Source organism: Pelobates fuscus, chromosome 3 (assembly GCF_036172605.1).
Source record: "Pelobates fuscus isolate aPelFus1 chromosome 3, aPelFus1.pri, whole genome shotgun sequence".
Lineage (NCBI taxonomy): Eukaryota > Metazoa > Chordata > Amphibia > Anura > Pelobatidae > Pelobates > Pelobates fuscus.
This window is the reverse complement of record NC_086319.1, coordinates 72,597,886-72,621,139: the sequence shown is the minus strand read 5'-3', so window position 1 is coordinate 72,621,139 and position 23,254 is coordinate 72,597,886. Positions and strand designations below refer to the sequence as shown.

Genomic DNA, 23,254 nt, shown 5'->3' with positions numbered 1-23,254 from the left:
CATTGGCAACAAAAGTGAGTACACCCCTAAGTGGAAATGTCCAAATTGGGCCCAATCAGCCATTTTCCCTCCCAGTGTCATGTGACCAATTAGTGTTACAAGGTCTCAGGCATGTACAATTTGGGTTATTGTTCTCACACTCTCTCATACTGGTCACTGGAAGTTCAACATGGCACCTCATGGCAAAGAACTCTGAGGACCTGAAAAAAATAATCGTTGCTCTTTATAAAGATGGCCTAGGCTATAAGAAGATATGCAAAGACCCTGAAACTGAGCTGCAGCAGTACGGTGGGCAAGACCATACAGCGGTTTCACAGGACAGGTTCCACTCAGAACCTTGGTCAACCAAAGAAGTTGAGTGCACATGCTCTGCGTCATATCCAGAGGTTGTCTTTGGAAAATAGAGTGCTGCCAGCATTGCTGCAGAGGTTAAGAGGTGTGTGGGGGGGGGGGGGGGGGAGTCAGTCTGTCAGTGCTCAGACCAGCTGCACACTACATCATATTGGTCTGCATGGCTGTCTCCCAAGAAGGAAGCCTCTTCTAAAGATGATGCACAGGAAAGCCCGCAAACAGTTTGCTGAAAACAAGCAGAATAAGGACATGGATTACTGGAACCATGTCCTGTGGTCTGATGAGACAAAAATAAACTTATTTGGTTCAGATGGTGCCCCGCATGTGTCGAGGCAACCAGGTAAAGAGTACAAAGACAAGTGTGTCTTGCCTACAGTCAAACATGGTGGTGGGAGTGTCATGGTCTGGGCCTGCATGAGTGCTGCCGGCACTGGGGAGCTACAGTTCATTGAGGGAACCATGAATGCCAACATGTACTGTGACATACTGAAGCAGAGCATGATCCCCTCCCTTCTGAGACTGGGCCGCAGGGCAGTATTCCAACATAATAACAACCCCAAAATTAACTCTTACTAATTCAGGTGCACTTCCTTGAAAGCATGAGTATGGACAACATAGTAGTCACTTACGTCTGCTATAAGTGACCAAATGCCTATACCAGGGGTTCTCAACCTTGTCCTCAAGAACCCCCTACCAGTCCAGGGTTTATGGATTACCTGGGTGTGTCTATGGTGTTTAGAAAAAGAAAAAAAGAACACCTTAGAGTCTAAGGTGTTTTTATTCCCTTTTTCTAAACACCTTAGACACACCCAGGTAATTCCCAAATCCTGGACTGGTAGGGGGTCATGAGGACTGGGTTGAGAACCCCTGGCCTTTACCTTTAGGCTAAATAACAGCTTACATTTGTAACTAGCATATTCCGACTCACTATTCTGACCACGATCAAATCACTTAGGGAGATTATGATTGTCTTTTTCTCTCCCTGTTGTATTTGTTATATTATGTCAATCTTAGCCAAATTAAATTAAATCGAAAGCATAATATGGACTATATACAAGTTACCTTACATCTGATATAAGTGACTATATGCTTATACCTTCAGGCCACTGTAAAGATAACATATGTTATTATCTTTAACTAACATACCATTTGACACACTCTAATTAATCAGCAAAATAGGATCTATTTAGTCAATTTGGTAAACACACTTTATCTCCAAAACTGTTTTTTTGAACTCGTGCCACAATCACAACAAACACTTATGGTAACTATTGTTATTATCCAACTTGCTATTTTAGACAACGATCGGATAAATCACCTACGGTGATTATGATTGTCTTTTTCTCTCCTCGTGGTATTCATACATTTGACAATCTTAGCTAAATTAAATTCAATGTAACAGTTTGCATGATACTGAGCTCGTCGTTTACTATTCAGATCACGCTAAAGAATATCACACTCCACTATCACGAGTTAAAATACAGCCATGTTCACCGACCATAGATATAAGCCTTACTTGTAAGTACTGATGTGATCATAAGTTGGTATATATGAATTAAACAACCCTTAGAAATGTTAGCGCATTTATACTTCACTTATTACTGTAGTTAGTTCACAATGCTTATATATTTTATTTTATTGCAATATACTTTCAAATAATCCATCTCCAATCCTTCTTTAATTTTTTGATCGGTCTTGTTTCCCCCTCCGTGTTTTTATTATCGCCTCCTCCCCATTCATTACTGATAATTATACAAATTGGTATACTGTCAACTGATTGGTGCATTCAAATATCGGCGATCCAATCAGATCTACGCAATTCTCCTTTTTATACCGGCATTATCCTGTGTCCGGTTCCCCTCTGATGAGCTAAACAAGCAAAACGCGCATCAGGGGCTCCTGCTTTCACTAGCATTTGAACCAATGAAGCACTACTACCTACAGAGATTATTTACAGTTATACTAGTATAAAATAATTTTCCTATCTTTCTGATTGCAATGGCCACTAAGTTATCGCATGGCTGACTGTTAGCAGTATTTTATAGTGATACAGTACTGATGTTGGGGGAAGGTTTATAAATCCCTCTATCAGGACAGGTTGAGCTTTTTTAGGGATAAAGGGGTGTCCACGAAGTCACAGTAGGGAAAGCTATGCCATTAAGATTCCCTTTCTGGTCCAGGTTATATCTATTTATTCCTCAGTCCCCCCATTGACACTGTATCAATTACCAGGCTTTTTTTTACAATTGTTGCAACGTTATGTATACACTCATAATTGTAGCATGGTAGTTTGCCATTTCTGCCCTTATACCAAATAATGAAGATAAACTGGTTAAAATGTTTATAAACCTCTATATCTTCATGCTAGTGTTAAGTGTGATTATCTTATCAAGCCTTTATACTTATACTTATCAGTAACATCTGATGTTTCAGACATAACTATCTTGATATCTTTATCAGAACAAGTGTGCCATTAGTGAGTCAGCCCTAATATATTCTGATCGAGTGGGTGAACATAGCTATCACACTACCACCATGCCATTAATTCTCCTAATGACCGCTTTGTTAAAATTGTATTATTGTTTTTCATTTTGAAATAGTATTTTTTTTTTTGTGTTCAGTTTATGATACATCACTAGTCCACTATTTATGGACCTTTTATCTATAACTTATTAAAAGTTAATTTTTTATGATTTTCAGTGATTTCACCTATACTAGTATTCTATTATTCCCATATGTAATGTGCTGGCATCCTCCAACTCTTTCTTTGTGTGTTGTTGAAATTATAAGGGGGTTATCCCCCAGCTAGCGGGGATATTGCAATTATTGGCTCCAGTGTTCTTTCGTTTTTCCTTCTCTTTTACTTTTAGTGGCACTTGACTCATGACATTTCACAGATATTTATTCAAAACTACATTTCATGCTTATAAATATACTTTGATATAAATATCAAGAAAATAGTCAATCCCTCCATAAAGGGACAATCTCCCCCCTCCCCCCCCCCCCCCCACACCCACACCCCAAAAAAAATTGTTAAGTAAATATACTCCAAGTGAAAATATACATGTGTTGTTTTTTTCCATTGAAGTATATATAAAAAAAACTTGCAAAAGTACCAGTTCTCTTGTCTGCAGCCTTTGTAGTCCTCCCCTTCTAACCCCGCCAAGACTTTTTGTGGCTGTCCAATCACAGACTTCTTAATGCAGCTCAATGAGAAGGCAAAGCAAGGGCTCTGAGCAATTGCTGTTTGTTGAGTTAAGTTCTACTGAGCTAAACAAACCACAAAGGAACCTAACAGGTTGTCTGATTGACAGCCAGGGGGTGTAACCAGGTTTATTTTGTCAGATATATTGTGAAATATATTCTCACAATTTAAAAAAAGTGCCATTGAAATCTGCACTTTTTGGGCCAATCAGTGTCCTGCAAAATACATACATATTATACTTCTACGTATATATTTTGCAGTACACTGATAGGAGCATTTTATTATCATTTGGTTCAAAGATCAAGGTCTTGATTTAATTATTTGTGGGTAAGCTTTTCAAATGATTAAACTTTAATATTTTTAAATATTAAAATATTTTTGGGCTCGGAGTTCGAAATTTCAACCTATCAACAAATTGGCCCAAATTCAGATGAATTGCAGTTAGGACTGAAGCAAATCATTGAATATAAATAAATATATATTTTCTCTTTGTAAAACACATCTTCCTAAATCCTACATGTAATGTTTTGATTTGATGTGCAAAGACATATAACTCCAAATAAAATAAGGAACGCAATGTAAAGTAAAAACACATTACTCCACAATCTGCTTTTCTGAAGGATTTCACTACAGCTAGAATCACAAAAATACCCCAAAGCAGTTTTATAATCAGAGTTTTTTGGAAAAGTTTACATCATGAATTGATTCTTTTGGAATTATGTTTGAAATGATATAACACATATAACATGATCCAAATAAATATTATTTTTATTAAAACAGGGTCTTCTTTTCCAAGAAAACTGCAAGACTTGGACAAATGCCATAACCTGATTATTAAATTTGAGCCGAATTTTGATCAGGATCATCCGGTACGTAAAGTCATTGTAAATATTTTATGGTTGTAAGCGTTGCATGTTATTGCTTTTACAGAGATTTAAAATCCAATGGCTTACCTAGCACAACTGATCACACAAGCCAAGATTAACTAACTATATAAATACCTTTGGCCCTGTTTGACCTTTAAAAGAAAGTTTGAGAAAAGTTGCCAAAGAATTTGAGTATGAAGTTCTCATAAAAATATCCCCGATTCGCACCAATTGGCATAAACTGTTGCATTGCAAATCATATTTATATTTGCAACATGTTCAAACATATTTATTTGTTTTTTTTACTTTTTATTTTAAAAACTATATAATGGTTATATAATGTTTAGGGCACGGCAACACTATCACATAAAGATGCAAAAGAGTATTTGTTACAATAATCCATACTAAAGTACCTCTCCCACAACAGATATTTTCATCATGTTATCTCAAAAGTATTCTCAAGTGTTGACCTTTCAGTAGAAGGAAAGCCAAATGATAGTGGCAATAAAATGCAAAAAAACAAACAGATCAATCATTGTGTAGCGGTACTTACCCTTTCCAGGGGCCGGCCGGGGTCCTCTGTTCGAGCCGCGTGCGGTCCTGCTGCTGCACAAGCCGCGCGCGGCTCATCCGAAGGCAGGAACAGGAAGACGGGCAGTGACCGCGAGAAGCGGTTACGTGTCTCGCCTGACTCTAAGAGCGCACCGCGGGTCTCGGGCGCGCTCTTAAAGGGACAGTGGGAGCCTAAATTGGAAAAGGCCTCCCATTGGTCCCTGTCATGCCACACTCCCCATACACTTACCTTTTGGGGGCGTGGAGATGACAAGGACCAATCAAAATAGTTGTTTAGCTATTTATACTCACCTTTTTCCCTTGGTTACATAGTTACATAGTTACATAGTTAGATAGCTGAAAAGAGACTTGCGTCCATCAAGTTCCTTGGTTCCTTGCCCTATCGTGGTTTCTGTTTCAGTTCCCTTTAGCGCTTGTTGTACTCAGTTGTGTTCCTTCGTACTTCACCTTGGCTTTGTTTTCTGACTACGTTTTTTCTTTATCCTTATCTGTTCTGTTTGCCGGCTTGCTGTTTACTGTGTACCAGACCCCGGCTAGTCCTAGTTTACGCTCTCTTTGTGCCCTTGACCTCGGATTATTCCTGACTCTGTACTTCTCCTATATACGTCGAGTCCGGCTACTCTAAGGTCCGGTAGACGTACCTCCCCTCTGTATTGTCTTCTGTTGAGTTGAATCCTGCGTGTAGGGGTATATTTTCGTTACATTACGATAGAGCCATGGACCCCGCAGATTTAGCTCAGCAAATGGCATCCCATGAGGCTAGATTTGTAGAGCAGGATCACCGTATGGATCAGATAGCCCAGGCTCTCCAGACGCTTTTATCTAGAACTTTTCCAGCAACCACACCTAACCCTCCTACACCTCTTCTTCCTGAAGTATCTACTTTACCCAATACTTCGGCCCATTTAACACCTCCTCCTAGGTATGGAGGGGACTCTAAGACAAGCAGAGGTTTCATTAATCAAATAGAATTCCATTTTGAGATGTATCCACGTTCATTTCCCACAGAAAGGTCTAAGGTGGGGTTCTTTATGCACCAACTTACCGATAAAGCACTTGAGTGGGCAAACCCTATTTGGGAGGCTAATGGACCTATGGTGCATGATTTCCACAGTTTTCTTACAGCTTTTCGTAGAACTTTTGACACAACGAAAAGGTCAAAAAATGCCGCAAGAGCATTAATGAGAATTAAACAGGGTTCTAGGTCTGTGGCTGGCTATGCTATTCAGTTTCGTACCCTTGCTTCACAGGTAGATTGGACCAATAATGGGTTAACTACTGCGTTCATGGAAGGTTTATCTGACACTATATTGGATGAGGTAGCAGGTAAGGAGCTTCCTATTGCATTAAAGGACCTTATTGACTACCTCATTGATATAGATAATAAGATTTGTGACAGGCTCTATACTAAGAACAGGAATAGACGTTTTGTTGCACCTATTAACCCCAGAGTTGATAAACCTGAGAGTGTTAAAGTATCTGAGGAGAAACCCATGCAATTAGGGGTTGCCAAACTCTCTGATACTGAAAAGTTAAATAGGAGAAGGGACGGACTCTGCCTATACTGTGGTAGGAGAGACCATATGGTAAAGGAATGTCCTTTGCTTCCGGAAAACTCTCGCACCTAAGACCTTATAGGGGACTTGGGTGTGATATCTAAGTCTCCTAAATTGCCTCCTAACCGTTTGCTTCTTCCTGTTTCTTTACATATGGGAGAGAGTTGTATAGCTGAGCACATATACACTCTGGTTGACTCCGGGGCAGCTGAAAATTTCATAGACTCTGGTTTTGTTAAGAAAAACAACATTCCCATCAGAGAGAAGTAGACACCCTTGGCCGTTGAGGCCATAGATGGTAGACCATTAAGTTCTCCAGTTGTTACTCATGAAACTGTACCATTACACATGTATACAGGGGTTTTACACTTTGAAACCATTTGGTTCCAGGTCATCACCTCTCCCTCTTCACACCTAGTGTTAGGGTACCCATGGTTACGTGCTCACAATCCCATTTTCAACTGGGAGTCAGGGCAAATAAAATCATGGAGCAAAGCCTGCCACGAATCTTGTACTATTGAAGTAACCCCTTTGAATTCTATTAATGTTCCTACTACTCCTCCTTTGTCTACGGTTATACCCCCTCAGTACTTATTTCTCAAGACTGTCTTCGATAAAAGGGAGGCTGACAAATTACCGCCTCACAGACCCTATGATTGTGCTATCGATTTATTTCCTGGCACTATACCTCCAAAGGGCAGGGTGTACCCTTTATCTGTTCAAGAAAACGGTGTCATGGAAGAGTATATTAAGGAATCACTAGAAAAGGGGTTTATTAGGAGATCCTCTTCTCCGGGTGGAGTGGGGTTCTTTTTTGTATCAAAGAAAGAAGGTGATTTAAGACCGTGTATCGATTATAGAGGTCTAAATAAAATCACTATCAAAAATGCACACCCTATACCTTTAATCACGGAATTGTTCGACAGGCTCAAACATACGACTGTATTTACTAAATTGGATCTTAGAGGTGCATACAATTTAATACGTATTAAGAAAGACCACGAATGGAAGACGGCATTCAACACTAGATCTGGCCATTACGAGTATACTGTTATGCCATTTGGTCTATGTAATGCCCCAGCAGTTTTTCAAGAATTTATTAATGGCGTCTTACGAGACTTTATTCACACATTTGTAATTGTGTACTTGAATGACATATTAACATATTCTACAGATTTACACACTCATCACAGACATGTTACAACAGTTCTGAAGACCCTTCTTGCTAATGGTCTTTATTGTAAACTGGAAAAATGTCTATTTGACCAATCCAAAGTCCAGTTTTTGGGGTACTTGATTTCCGCTAAAGGTTTTCGTATGGATCCCCAGAAGCTTTCTGCTGTCATAGAATGGCCTTTACCACAAGGTTTGAAAGCCATTCAGCATTTTCTTGGTTTCTCTAGTTATTATAGACGTTTCATTAAAGGTTTTTTCCTCTATTGTAGCGCCTATCACCCGTATGACAAAAAAGGATGGCAATGCTCGTGTCTGGTCTCCTGAGGCACTTCAGGCTTTTGAATTTCTTAAGACTACATTCGCCTCTGCACCTATTTTACAGCATCCTGTCTCCTCATTGCCCTATATTCTTGAAGTCGATGCTTCTGATCGGGGTAGGTGCCGTCTTATCCCAAAGAGAGTCGCCTGAAAAACCATTGCATCCTTGTGGCTTCTTTTCCAAAGAGATGTCCAAAGCAGAGAAGAATTATGATGTGGGTAATCGCGAACTCCTTGCTATTATTTTAGCACTTAAAGAATGGAGACATTTGTTAGAAGGAACTAAGGATCCTATCCTCATATTTATGGATCACAAGAACCCATCCTACCTTAGTGAGGCTAAAAGATTGTCTTTTAGGCAGGCTATGTGGTCACTGTTTTTGTCCCATTTTAATTATATTATCACCTATAGGCCAGGTGATCGCAATACTAAAGCAGACGCTCTGTCCAGACAGTTTGAAACTGCTGACAAACAGGAAATTGATGTTACTCCCGTCATTCCCCCAGACAGGATAATAGCTACTACTATTTTGTCTATTTCTTCGTCCCTCTTGCAGGCTATACAAGCGGAACAAAGCATGGCTCCTAGCGAGAGGCCTACTGATAAACTATTCGTTGATGTTCCCGAGAGGCGGGATATTCTGTCGTTGTATCATGACACTAAGACTGCTGGACATCCTGGTATTTCCAAAACGGTGTCAGCTGTTTCTCGGTATTTCTGGTGGGATTCCTTACGCAGGGATGTCACCGACTATATAGGTGCTTGTACTACTTGTGCCTGTATGAAATCTTCTCGCAAAGTTCCTTGTGGGCTGTTGCATCCATTACCCGTTCCTGAAAGACCTTGGTCTAACCTGTCCATGGATTTTATTGTTGAACTACCACCTTCGAATGGTAACACTGTTATCCTAATGATAGTAGATCGGTTGTCCAAGATGGCCCATTTTGTGTCTCTTCGCAAGCTGCCCACATCTAGGGAACTGGCACTTATATTTGCTAGAGAGGTGTTTAGGTTGCATGGCATTCCCGTATCTATTGTGTCCGATAGGGGTAGCCAATTTATTTCCAGGTTCTGGAAAGCCTTTTGTTCGGAAATGGGTATTACTCTCATTTTCTTCCGCCTACCACCCCCAGTCTAATGGAGCTGCTGAACGTGCCAATTAATCTCTGGAGCAGTACCTCGTTGTTTCGTATCCCACCATCAGAACAATTGGTCTGACCTTCTTCCTTGGGCTGAATTTGCTCGGAATAAGGCTACTCATGATTCTTCTGGCAAAAGTCCTTTTTACGTTGTCTATGGCCAGCATCCCCTTGTTCTTCCGGCTGCTTTCTCCTCACAGGGCATGCCAGTTCTGGATGAGCATTTGGCTGTTTTACGTAATACTTGGGAGCAGGTTCAGCGTTCTTTGGTGGATTCCGCTGCTCGCCAGAAGGTGCAGGCTGACAAGCATTGCAGGGCGGCTCCTTCTTTTGTCGTGGGGGACAGGGTTTTGCTTTCCACGCGGAATATTAGCCTCCGGGTGCCTTCTATGAAATTGGCTCCCCGCTCTATTGGTCCTTATCGTATTTTGCATAAGGTTAATCCTGTTTCGTATGCCTTAGGTCTTCCTAAGAATCTGCGTATTCCTAATGTCTTTCACACCTCGTTGTTGAAGCCTTACGTACGCAACCACTATACCCGGCATACTCCTCCTCCCCCTCTTGTCTCTGTGGAGGGTCATGAGGAGTTTGAAGTTTCTGCTGTTCTTGACTCTCGTTTCCTTAGAGGTCGACTTCAGTACCTTGGAAGGGCTATGGGCCCGAGGAAAACAGTTGGATTTCCGCTGACGCTGTTCACGCTCCTCGCCTTGTGCGTTCTTTCCATTCTCATTTTCCTGACAGGCCTGGCCCTCCCCGCCCGGAGGGGGTGTCTTCGGGAGGGGGGGTACTGTAGCGGTACTTACCCTTTCCAGGGGCCGGCCGGGGTCCTCTGTTCGAGCCGCGCGCGGTCCTGCTGCTGCACGAGCCGGGCGGGTCATCCGAAGGCAGGAACAGGAAGGCGGGCAGTGACCGCAAGAAGTGGTCACGTGTCCCGCCTGACTCTAAGAGCGCACCGCGGGTCTCGGGCGCGCTCTTAAAGGGACAGTGGGAGCCTAAATTGGAAAAGGCCTCCCATTGGTCCCTGTCATGCCACACTCCCCATACACTTACCTTTTGGGGCAGGGGAGATGACAGGGACCAATCAAAATAGTTGTTTAGCTATTAATACTCACCTTTATCCCTTGGTTACTTGCCCTATCGTGGTTTCTGTTTCAGTTCCCTTTAGCGCTTGTTGTACTCAGTTGTGTTCCTTCGTACTTGACCTTGGCTTTGTTTTCTGACTACGTTTTTTCTTTATCCTTATCTGTTCTGTTTGCCGGCTTGCTGTTTACTGTGTACCAGACCCCGGCTAGTCCTAGTTTACGCTGTCTCTTTGTGCCCTTGACCTCGGATTATTCCTGACTCTGTACTTCTCCTATATACGTCGAGTCCGGCTACTCTAAGGTCCGGTAGACGTACCTCCCCTCTGTATTGTCTTCTGTTGAGTTGAATCCTGCGTGTAGGGGTATATTTTCGTTACATTACGATAGAGCCATGGACCCCGCAGATTTAGCTCAGCAAATGGCATCCCATGAGGCTAGATTTGTAGAGCAGGATCACCGTATGGATCAGATAGCCCAGGCTCTCCAGACGCTTTTATCTAGAACTTTTCCAGCAACCACACCTAACCCTCCTACACCTCTTCTTCCTGAAGTATCTACTTTACCCAATACTTCGGCCCATTTAACACCTCCTCCTAGGTATGGAGGGGACTCTAAGACAAGCAGAGGTTTCATTAATCAAATAGAATTCCATTTTGAGATGTATCCACGTTCATTTCCCACAGAAAGGTCTAAGGTGGGGTTCTTTATGCACCAACTTACCGATAAAGCACTTGAGTGGGCAAACCCTATTTGGGAGGCTAATGGACCTATGGTGCATGATTTCCACAGTTTTCTTACAGCTTTTCGTAGAACTTTTGACACAACGAAAAGGTCAAAAAATGCCGCAAGAGCATTAATGAGAATTAAACAGGGTTCTAGGTCTGTGGCTGGCTATGCTATTCAGTTTCGTACCCTTGCTTCACAGGTAGATTGGACCAATAATGGGTTAACTACTGCGTTCATGGAAGGTTTATCTGACACTATATTGGATGAGGTAGCAGGTAAGGAGCTTCCTATTGCATTAAAGGACCTTATTGACTACCTCATTGATATAGATAATAAGATTTGTGACAGGCTCTATACTAAGAACAGGAATAGACGTTTTGTTGCACCTATTAACCCCAGAGTTGATAAACCTGAGAGTGTTAAAGTATCTGAGGAGAAACCCATGCAATTAGGGGTTGCCAAACTCTCTGATACTGAAAAGTTAAATAGGAGAAGGGACGGACTCTGCCTATACTGTGGTAGGAGAGACCATATGGTAAAGGAATGTCCTTTGCTTCCGGAAAACTCTCGCACCTAAGACCTTATAGGGGACTTGGGTGTGATATCTAAGTCTCCTAAATTGCCTCCTAACCGTTTGCTTCTTCCTGTTTCTTTACATATGGGAGAGAGTTGTATAGCTGAGCACATATACACTCTGGTTGACTCCGGGGCAGCTGAAAATTTCATAGACTCTGGTTTTGTTAAGAAAAACAACATTCCCATCAGAGAGAAGTAGACACCCTTGGCCGTTGAGGCCATAGATGGTAGACCATTAAGTTCTCCAGTTGTTACTCATGAAACTGTACCATTACACATGTATACAGGGGTTTTACACTTTGAAACCATTTGGTTCCAGGTCATCACCTCTCCCTCTTCACACCTAGTGTTAGGGTACCCATGGTTACGTGCTCACAATCCCATTTTCAACTGGGAGTCAGGGCAAATAAAATCATGGAGCAAAGCCTGCCACGAATCTTGTACTATTGAAGTAACCCCTTTGAATTCTATTAATGTTCCTACTACTCCTCCTTTGTCTACGGTTATACCCCCTCAGTACTTATTTCTCAAGACTGTCTTCGATAAAAGGGAGGCTGACAAATTACCGCCTCACAGACCCTATGATTGTGCTATCGATTTATTTCCTGGCACTATACCTCCAAAGGGCAGGGTGTACCCTTTATCTGTTCAAGAAAACGGTGTCATGGAAGAGTATATTAAGGAATCACTAGAAAAGGGGTTTATTAGGAGATCCTCTTCTCCGGGTGGAGTGGGGTTCTTTTTTGTATCAAAGAAAGAAGGTGATTTAAGACCGTGTATCGATTATAGAGGTCTAAATAAAATCACTATCAAAAATGCACACCCTATACCTTTAATCACGGAATTGTTCGACAGGCTCAAACATACGACTGTATTTACTAAATTGGATCTTAGAGGTGCATACAATTTAATACGTATTAAGAAAGACCACGAATGGAAGACGGCATTCAACACTAGATCTGGCCATTACGAGTATACTGTTATGCCATTTGGTCTATGTAATGCCCCAGCAGTTTTTCAAGAATTTATTAATGGCGTCTTACGAGACTTTATTCACACATTTGTAATTGTGTACTTGAATGACATATTAACATATTCTACAGATTTACACACTCATCACAGACATGTTACAACAGTTCTGAAGACCCTTCTTGCTAATGGTCTTTATTGTAAACTGGAAAAATGTCTATTTGACCAATCCAAAGTCCAGTTTTTGGGGTACTTGATTTCCGCTAAAGGTTTTCGTATGGATCCCCAGAAGCTTTCTGCTGTCATAGAATGGCCTTTACCACAAGGTTTGAAAGCCATTCAGCATTTTCTTGGTTTCTCTAGTTATTATAGACGTTTCATTAAAGGTTTTTTCCTCTATTGTAGCGCCTATCACCCGTATGACAAAAAAGGATGGCAATGCTCGTGTCTGGTCTCCTGAGGCACTTCAGGCTTTTGAATTTCTTAAGACTACATTCGCCTCTGCACCTATTTTACAGCATCCTGTCTCCTCATTGCCCTATATTCTTGAAGTCGATGCTTCTGATCGGGGTAGGTGCCGTCTTATCCCAAAGAGAGTCGCCTGAAAAACCATTGCATCCTTGTGGCTTCTTTTCCAAAGAGATGTCCAAAGCAGAGAAGAATTATGATGTGGGTAATCGCGAACTCCTTGCTATTATTTTAGCACTTAAAGAATGGAGACATTTGTTAGAAGGAACTAAGGATCCTATCCTCATATTTATGGATCACAAGAACCCATCCTACCTTAGTGAGGCTAAAAGATTGTCTTTTAGGCAGGCTATGTGGTCACTGTTTTTGTCCCATTTTAATTATATTATCACCTATAGGCCAGGTGATCGCAATACTAAAGCAGACGCTCTGTCCAGACAGTTTGAAACTGCTGACAAACAGGAAATTGATGTTACTCCCGTCATTCCCCCAGACAGGATAATAGCTACTACTATTTTGTCTATTTCTTCGTCCCTCTTGCAGGCTATACAAGCGGAACAAAGCATGGCTCCTAGCGAGAGGCCTACTGATAAACTATTCGTTGATGTTCCCGAGAGGCGGGATATTCTGTCGTTGTATCATGACACTAAGACTGCTGGACATCCTGGTATTTCCAAAACGGTGTCAGCTGTTTCTCGGTATTTCTGGTGGGATTCCTTACGCAGGGATGTCACCGACTATATAGGTGCTTGTACTACTTGTGCCTGTATGAAATCTTCTCGCAAAGTTCCTTGTGGGCTGTTGCATCCATTACCCGTTCCTGAAAGACCTTGGTCTAACCTGTCCATGGATTTTATTGTTGAACTACCACCTTCGAATGGTAACACTGTTATCCTAATGATAGTAGATCGGTTGTCCAAGATGGCCCATTTTGTGTCTCTTCGCAAGCTGCCCACATCTAGGGAACTGGCACTTATATTTGCTAGAGAGGTGTTTAGGTTGCATGGCATTCCCGTATCTATTGTGTCCGATAGGGGTAGCCAATTTATTTCCAGGTTCTGGAAAGCCTTTTGTTCGGAAATGGGTATTACTCTCATTTTCTTCCGCCTACCACCCCCAGTCTAATGGAGCTGCTGAACGTGCCAATTAATCTCTGGAGCAGTACCTCGTTGTTTCGTATCCCACCATCAGAACAATTGGTCTGACCTTCTTCCTTGGGCTGAATTTGCTCGGAATAAGGCTACTCATGATTCTTCTGGCAAAAGTCCTTTTTACGTTGTCTATGGCCAGCATCCCCTTGTTCTTCCGGCTGCTTTCTCCTCACAGGGCATGCCAGTTCTGGATGAGCATTTGGCTGTTTTACGTAATACTTGGGAGCAGGTTCAGCGTTCTTTGGTGGATTCCGCTGCTCGCCAGAAGGTGCAGGCTGACAAGCATTGCAGGGCGGCTCCTTCTTTTGTCGTGGGGGACAGGGTTTTGCTTTCCACGCGGAATATTAGCCTCCGGGTGCCTTCTATGAAATTGGCTCCCCGCTCTATTGGTCCTTATCGTATTTTGCATAAGGTTAATCCTGTTTCGTATGCCTTAGGTCTTCCTAAGAATCTGCGTATTCCTAATGTCTTTCACACCTCGTTGTTGAAGCCTTACGTACGCAACCACTATACCCGGCATACTCCTCCTCCCCCTCTTGTCTCTGTGGAGGGTCATGAGGAGTTTGAAGTTTCTGCTGTTCTTGACTCTCGTTTCCTTAGAGGTCGACTTCAGTACCTTGGAAGGGCTATGGGCCCGAGGAAAACAGTTGGATTTCCGCTGACGCTGTTCACGCTCCTCGCCTTGTGCGTTCTTTCCATTCTCATTTTCCTGACAGGCCTGGCCCTCCCCGCCCGGAGGGGGTGTCTTCGGGAGGGGGGGTACTGTAGCGGTACTTACCCTTTCCAGGGGCCGGCCGGGGTCCTCTGTTCGAGCCGCGCGCGGTCCTGCTGCTGCACGAGCCGGGCGGGTCATCCGAAGGCAGGAACAGGAAGGCGGGCAGTGACCGCAAGAAGTGGTCACGTGTCCCGCCTGACTCTAAGAGCGCACCGCGGGTCTCGGGCGCGCTCTTAAAGGGACAGTGGGAGCCTAAATTGGAAAAGGCCTCCCATTGGTCCCTGTCATGCCACACTCCCCATACACTTACCTTTTGGGGCAGGGGAGATGACAGGGACCAATCAAAATAGTTGTTTAGCTATTAATACTCACCTTTATCCCTTGGTTACTTGCCCTATCGTGGTTTCTGTTTCAGTTCCCTTTAGCGCTTGTTGTACTCAGTTGTGTTCCTTCGTACTTGACCTTGGCTTTGTTTTCTGACTACGTTTTTTCTTTATCCTTATCTGTTCTGTTTGCCGGCTTGCTGTTTACTGTGTACCAGACCCCGGCTAGTCCTAGTTTACGCTGTCTCTTTGTGCCCTTGACCTCGGATTATTCCTGACTCTGTACTTCTCCTATATACGTCGAGTCCGGCCACTCTAAGGTCCAGTAGACATATCTCCCCTCTGTATTGTCTTCTGTTGAGTTGAATCCTGCGTGTAGGGATATATTTTCGTTACACATTGATTGCCTGTGTTAACCTATTCGCTACATATCTACAGCATATCTACAAGTTTTGTATTGTATTACTATTCTAAATAAATATATCACTTTTATCCTAGCCCATTTGAAAAACAATCTTATAAGCTGGAGCAGGGCCGGTGCAAGGATTTTTGACTACACAGGCGAAGATGCATTTTGACGCCTCCCACCCCCCTAAAAAAAATGCATCTTCACCTCTGTGTCTCGTAGCCCCCTTTTAAATTTCTTACCCACATTAGTGTTTCATATACCTTCTCTTGAATGTCTTACCCCTTTGGCCCCTATGTGCCTTACTTATACCTTTAGTGTGTCTCCTACAACCCTTATGTATTTCTTACTTCCCCGCCAGCCTCTTTCTGTCTTTCTTTCCCCCAGCCCCTATCTATCTCTCTTTTTCTCCCATATAGACATAGATACAGGCAAAAATACATATATGCACAAATACACAAACATACAGACACACAACCATACAAGCACACAGACATAGTTATTCAGGCACACAGTCACAAAAATATACAGACACACAGTCATAAAAGGCACACAGTCATACAATTTACACATACAGGTACACTGTCATACAAACACAGACATACATTCATACAGACACAGACATAAAGAAACATAGAGACAGGCGTATAGAGACATACATACACAGTGATACAGAGACATACATACGCAGACAGTCATACAGAGACATACAGACAAGGCATTCAGAGACATACATACACAGAAAAACAAAGAACCATGCACACTGATACCGTGTAAATGCTCTGGCTATCCACAGTTGTGGATGCTCCGTGTCAGGCAGACATTGCTGGATCCACCAGTAAAGTCTTCAAAAGTAATAAATGCAGGCAACACTTCAATAATAAGGATGGTATACTCTGTATGAATGTCTGTGTATATTGATAGGTGAACCACCCCATAGAAAGTGCGAAGTTTCGTCTCAGCAGCACCTTGATCATGCAACAAGGCTCTGCTGAGCCGAAACATCGCACTTTCTATGGGGTGGTTCACCTATCAATATACACAGACATTCATACAGAGACATACAGACTGTGTATGTATGTCTGTGTATTTTCACAGGGTGGCTAAAAGATAGATCCCAATCTGTCGTGCAACTTCAACAATGCTTTGAAAGCTGGGGCTCTACCGATTCCCCATGCTTGCAGGATTGTATTTAGCACTGAGCAGTATTTGTGTGTTTAAATGTAAGCATGTGTTAGTACGGAGTATGTTTGTGTAAATGTAGTTTGTGTTTGTATGTAGTGTTTGCATTTGAATGCAAGCATGCATTTATTTGTAGTATTGGTTTTTGAATGCGGAGGTGTGTTTATATATAATTTTGGTGTCTGATACAGAGGTGTGTTTGTATGTAGTGCTGACATTTGAATGCAGGGGTGTGTTTGTATGTAGTGTTGATGTTTGCATGCAGGTGTGTATTTGTGTGTAGTGTTGGCATTTGAATGCTGAGATGTATGCACATATACACTGCCACAGACACACACACATACTGTGATATACATATACGAAGATACACACACTGACACACATGCAGATACACAGATGCAAATATACACAAACTGATACACATTCAGATAGACAGACGGACACACATATAAATATACACACAAACACTGACAGACATACAGACACACACACATGCACACTAATAGACATACAGATACACACAAACTGACAGATATACACAAACAGACACACTGACAGACATACATACACATACACAGACAGACATACAAACACACAGACATACACACAGACACACTGACAGACATACACATACACAGACAGACTGACAGACATATAGATAAACACACAAACACACTAACAGACATACACACACACACAAACACACACAGACACACTGACAGACATACAGACACACATACACACATGCTGGCCAAAATATACACTTTTCTAGACACCCTCCTGTTTCCTACCTTGTGGGTTCAGGAGGGTGGCTTACCTGGGATCCAGAGTACTGCCTGAGGTAGTTGGGAGTTGGAGGAGCTGTCCCTGCCCAGCCCCAATCCTCTCTGCTTTCTCCTGCTCCAGTCTTCTTGGGAGGACATCACTTCCTCCCATCCGATAAGAAGGTGACCGGCGATAGCTCCCCCCCCCCCCTGCTGGGAGCCAGCTGCTCCGTGTTCATATCCCTGCCCCCTCCACACAGTCCGCGGCACTGCAGGCTGGCGCTCGGCCACGCTACAAGAAGTGACCATCAGGAGAGGAACGCTGTGCGCTTCCCTCCTTCCAGCCACCCAGACTTTTGGGCCCCCGGGCTGGTGCACCCTAAGGCGGCCACCGGTGCCACTTTATGGACGCGGCCCTGAGCTGGAGATCTTGTCAGTCCCTGGAGATAGACTCTATCGGAGTTATTCAATAAATTGAGAACCAACAAGAATTCAAAGTGAATTTCATATTTAAGGCCAAACCAGTGCAATTGAAAACATAGATGACTTAGTTATTCTAGTTCAGCTATTTTGGCCTTAATTTTAAAATTCACTTTGACTTCTCCTTTCTCCCTTCACCTAGGAAATGGTGTGTGTATATCTGTGTGTGTGTGTGTGTCTGTTAAATTTGTGGTGATTTTGCTGACCTTTCTCATTGTAATTTATTTGTTTGCCCAAAGCTAATTTCTGTTAATTGTTATTTGTTATTTCCAACAATTATTGAATTTAGCTAATTCATTTAACAAATGAAATTAATTAATTCATTAATTACACAACTTTTCATGCATATTTTTCATTTAACACATTTTTGATAAGAAAAAAAATAAAAATTCAAATATATCAACAATATCAATAATCAAGTGAGAATTGTCAAGGATATATACAAATTGTACGCCATTATATTTTTTATTCCTAATAGTTATAGAAAACTGGGAATATGGGAATATGGGGAAACAAAGAATTGGGGAGTATTGGAAACCAAACTACAAAATTCATGGCAAAAAAAAGCCTTCCTAGGTGTATAGCTTAACTGGAGCATTTTTCAGCTATTTTATACTAAATAGTTCTTGTGAATTCCCTGCAATTTAATTAACACAGTTTTAAACCCTAAAATGTGCAAATGTGTATAGAAGATTAATAGAATCAGTGAATCGACACACAGCTTAGCTAAATCTCTGAAAGCATTTTCGCCCGGGGCAGATTTCACGTGAATCCCAGATACAAAGACCTCTGCATCACACATAATTTCCTTGTAAATGATGCATTATATAATTTTCCCAGACAGATCATTTACATAGAAATTAGGATGTTTTGCATCCACAGTCGTCAGATGCAGAACCAAGAAAATGTCATAGAGTAAAGCATTTAAGGTTATGTCCCTGGGTGGGGATTTAATGAATAACTGATACCATATGGCATGAGAAATTTGTTTCCCATGTACAGGGACTGGTCTACACAGCTGTACGTCTTGGCTTTTAGCACAGAAGGAAGAACATAGTTTTTATCATTTTAACATCAACAAAGATGATCCTGTTTCTGTTTTGGATGTTGTTTTCCCATATGGTCTATGAAAAGTCTTCTACAATTATTTTCTACAAGGGTACATATTCTATAAATCTGCTTTATGCCACAAATACTGTACATGTTTTTATCAAAGAACATTCTATTTAAAAACATTTTTTTTTTATAAATGATAGCATTTGACCACCAACAAAATTGACCAATAATATCAGTTAATTATGCAAGACAATGTTAATAACATGATTTTTTTTGTACATGAATGGGGAATCATCAGTTCCCAAAATATTTAACACAATTTTACTTATCTTTATTTATTTAATAAGTATTTATTTATTTACGCAAAAAAAATCAATTTAAATGAAGAAATTCACACTACTCTATCCTGGAACCTACGTCCTACTTTTTGGCTTCTTCTCAGTCATTGCTAGACTCTGCTCTCTGTATCTGTCAGTCATCAGCAAGCGATCATAGATATATGAGGAGATACAGAATCAGCAATTTTGTTAATTTTTGTTTCTCTTCCTCCAAAGCAATATGTGCAATGGATTAAACTGAATTGTGCGGCATATTGTTAAATCTTTAATATATATTTACATTTCATTACATTGTAGACATGTGCAATTCGTTTCGCTCCGAATGAACATTGGGGCGAATTTCGGGAAATTCGGATGCTTACGAATGTCCGAAGTTTGAATTTCCGAATTGCCGAATTGCTGAATTTCCGAAGTACCGAACTGAACCAAATTGCAGAAGTTCCGAATTGCCGAAGTGATTCGGATTTCTGAAAAACAAGTAGTTAGGGTCAGGGGTTAGTTTATGGTTATGGGTTAGAGTTTAGGGTTAGGGTTTAGGGTTAGGGTCTGAATTACCAAAGTTCCAAATTGCTGTAGTTCCGAATTGCAGAAATGCTGAACCAAACCAAATGCCATTGGTCCGAATTGCCAAAGCAGACAAATTGTTTTACTTACCAGAATTTCCAAACCGAACCAAATTCTTTGCCCATGCCCATTCCTATTACATTGTTACTCTCATCCCACAGACTGTCATCATCGAGCCCCTCTGCACCCCAGTGTCACCATTTTCCCATCCCAGTGTCACCCTCCCCATACTCCACACTATATTATCTTTCCTCACTCTTTCCAAACCTCAGAGCTATACCTCCCTACTCCCAAATGCAGGATATCCTTCTGCCCCAGAGAGCCCTTGGTATAGACATCCAGACAATGTCTGAATTTAGATTAAATAAAAAATATTTGACATATGATGTATATAGAAGAAATAACAATATTCTTTAAACAAACCTCCCTGCTTCCAATTCGAAGTAGAGACAATTCTGTACATGGAATACACATTCCAAACCAAGTATTCTCAATGCACATCACTAAGCACAAACGTTCTGAGAGCATTGATCTGAATGTGTTATCAGAAACAGTGACAAATACATTGTTGGGGTACTGAAAACATTAGCTCCTGGGGTGCTCAGCCTTGACAGCGGTGTATCATATCTGTCTTAAAGGAAGTTTATGCTCAGAAATTTATCTCCACTTACAAGGAAACTATTTAATGCAGGTAATACTTATAAAATGGCTTTCATCTTTAAACAAACACTCTAAACACCATAACCACTACATTGCACTTTCATAGTTATAGGAATGCCCCGACCTACCCACTCCCCCCACACGTCACCCTGCCCATTATGAGGAGCAAACAGTTTACTCTCTTACTCATGTCCCCTGCTTCTACTACTTCAATAATAAATCCTAAATCTCTCTGTCTGAGTTAAGCTTTACAGTGCCAATCAACTGCTTTCAGCCAATGAGCTAGCCCTTCACTGTAAGGCTTAGCCCAGGAGAGCTAAAGAGCTTCTGACTTTCTGTGGGAAGTAGTGGAGATGGGGAGAGGAGCCTGGAAGAGCCCTTGTAAGAAGTGAAACCATTCTAAAACAGTTTGACTACTTCCTGGCACCAAAACCACTAATCTGCCCTGTAGTGGTTATGGTGCTTGGTGTGTTCCTTTAAGAAGGCTAAATGGCACCTGAATTCTTTTTTGCGACCTGAATGAATTCAAGGAAACATTGCACCCTGTTATCACAATTTCTTTTTCTGATGCTTTTCTTATTATTATTATTTTTTTTTTTTTTCTGAAGGGATTTGCAGACCAGGAATACAAGAAACGCAGAACTTACTTTGCAGACCTTGCATTGAGTTACAGACAGTAAGTAGTTCAAATTACAATTAATGATGGACATCCTCTTTCTTTGGTTTAGGCTTACTCAATCCTGTCACAGGTAGGTGACTACTATAAAAATTGCAGCCATCTACAGTCCCATCATATGAAGAGGATTGTTCTCCTTCAATTTAAAGGGTCTCACGCCTCACTAGGTAGCAGGCAGACTTGTACCAGAATATTTTTGGTAGAAAGATAGAAATCCTGATGGGATTATTTATTACAGTGACAACTCAAAGGGAATTCTAAGCAAATTTTAAATTTAAGGGCAAAGTAGCTGAACTGACGCCATAGTTGACCTTGAATATAAAATTCACTTTTAATTCACCTTGAATTTTCACATTATCCTTTCTGAATAATCCTGTAAATGTTGACACAGATCAAGTGCGAGGTGATATATTTAATAAAGATAGATGGAATTAAATCAGACTTGATCTGGGGAACAAATGACGGGAAAATGCGCCTACCAGTGTACTGCAAAATAAATACATAATATTTATATTATATATATATATATATATTTTTTTTTTTTGCAATGCATTATTCTTGCATTGGTTGACCCACATAATTTCCTCAAATATTTTGCACGGACGATATTCAGATAAGCAGAACTGCCACGTGGTCGACTATTGGACTTTCCAAATTAAATTGCGTTTTCAGGCTAAATGATTACGACAAACTGAATTTTTCCACTGTGCACAAGTCAAGTTATTATTATTTTACTATGCTATGTGAATTTGGACATGGATGGGATAATAAATGTTTTGGTTTTATAATAAACACCATACACTATAAAATATGAATTTTGTCTTGTTTAAAACGTATGGAATATTTTTATGATTAGATGTTATATTCCATTTATTGGTAGAAAAAAAGGGGGGAAGGAAGCAGCGCCTTAGGGGTATCAGTATTCTGGCGCTGATAATTAGCTCCATATGTATTCACTTGGGTGGTACAATCCCCACCTGTGGATATACATGGTGTCTTGATCTAATGGGTGAACTCCAGATGGTGTAGAACATACACAGAAAGAACAAATATTGTGTAGAATGTTCAATATACCAGAACAAAAAAGTATTTATGTGGATGTACAGTCACAATTTATTGAGACTATTGGCTCACAGTGAAGCGCATGTAATGGGGCAGTCCATATGCTAGGGTATACAGGGGTTCCCACTCTATTGGTTTACATAGCAGCAGATTGTCACAAGACATATATGTAACGTTCACCAGGGAACCCTAACACGCAGACAGGACAGAATAGAGAGAATTGCAATACCGATCCTTAAAATGGTCGGGTTATGCAAAAAGGGATAGTCAAAACACGAGCCAAGGTCAAGGGAAACAGAGAGACGGAATAACGAGAGACAAAGCCAAACATCAGTAACCAGAAAATCCAAATACCAAGTGCAACCCTCAATGGTAAACCAAAGACCACAACAAGGCACTGAGGCAAGGGAGAGGCGAGCTTATATACACACAGGGTGTGTCTCATTGGCTAATTTCCAATTAGTGTTAACCACAACACGTGGAAGGAGTTTCTTCCCTCCCTTGTGGTCTCTGAGGTCATCACTGTTTGCCGGGTCACATGATCGGGTGCAGCACACATATAAGGAAGCTGCTCTGGAACGTGCAGCGTTAGACACACTGCAGGTCTGGAGACAGGGACCAGATGGCGCCGCACTCACTGCGGCGCGGTGGCAGGGAACCTGATGTAAATAAAACAGAAATAAAAATATAGTGCTTACTGTTAAAACAGATAAAAGTAATAAAAGGAGATGTATTCACAAGTGGAGAGCAAAATAGGTTATTCTCAATCCTTAAGGCATAGATGGTATAATACCCACTAAGAATGATAACATTTTTGCCATTAATGCACAGAAATGCCTTGATGTTTTGTGCTTACAATACAATAAGGGCA

The 23,254-nt window shown here is 41.4% G+C and overlaps 1 protein-coding gene across 1 annotated transcript in view; it reads left to right on the top strand.

The window, feature by feature from the left end:
* LOC134602376 (tyrosine 3-monooxygenase-like) overlaps positions 1-23,254 on the top strand; it is a 51,834-nt gene that overhangs the window by 5,348 nt on the left and 23,232 nt on the right. The window contains exons 3-4 of the mRNA XM_063447207.1: positions 4,337-4,425; positions 21,254-21,321. Of these exons, the coding sequence (XP_063303277.1) occupies positions 4,337-4,425; positions 21,254-21,321 (157 nt within the window). The remainder of the gene's footprint in view (positions 1-4,336; positions 4,426-21,253; positions 21,322-23,254) is intronic.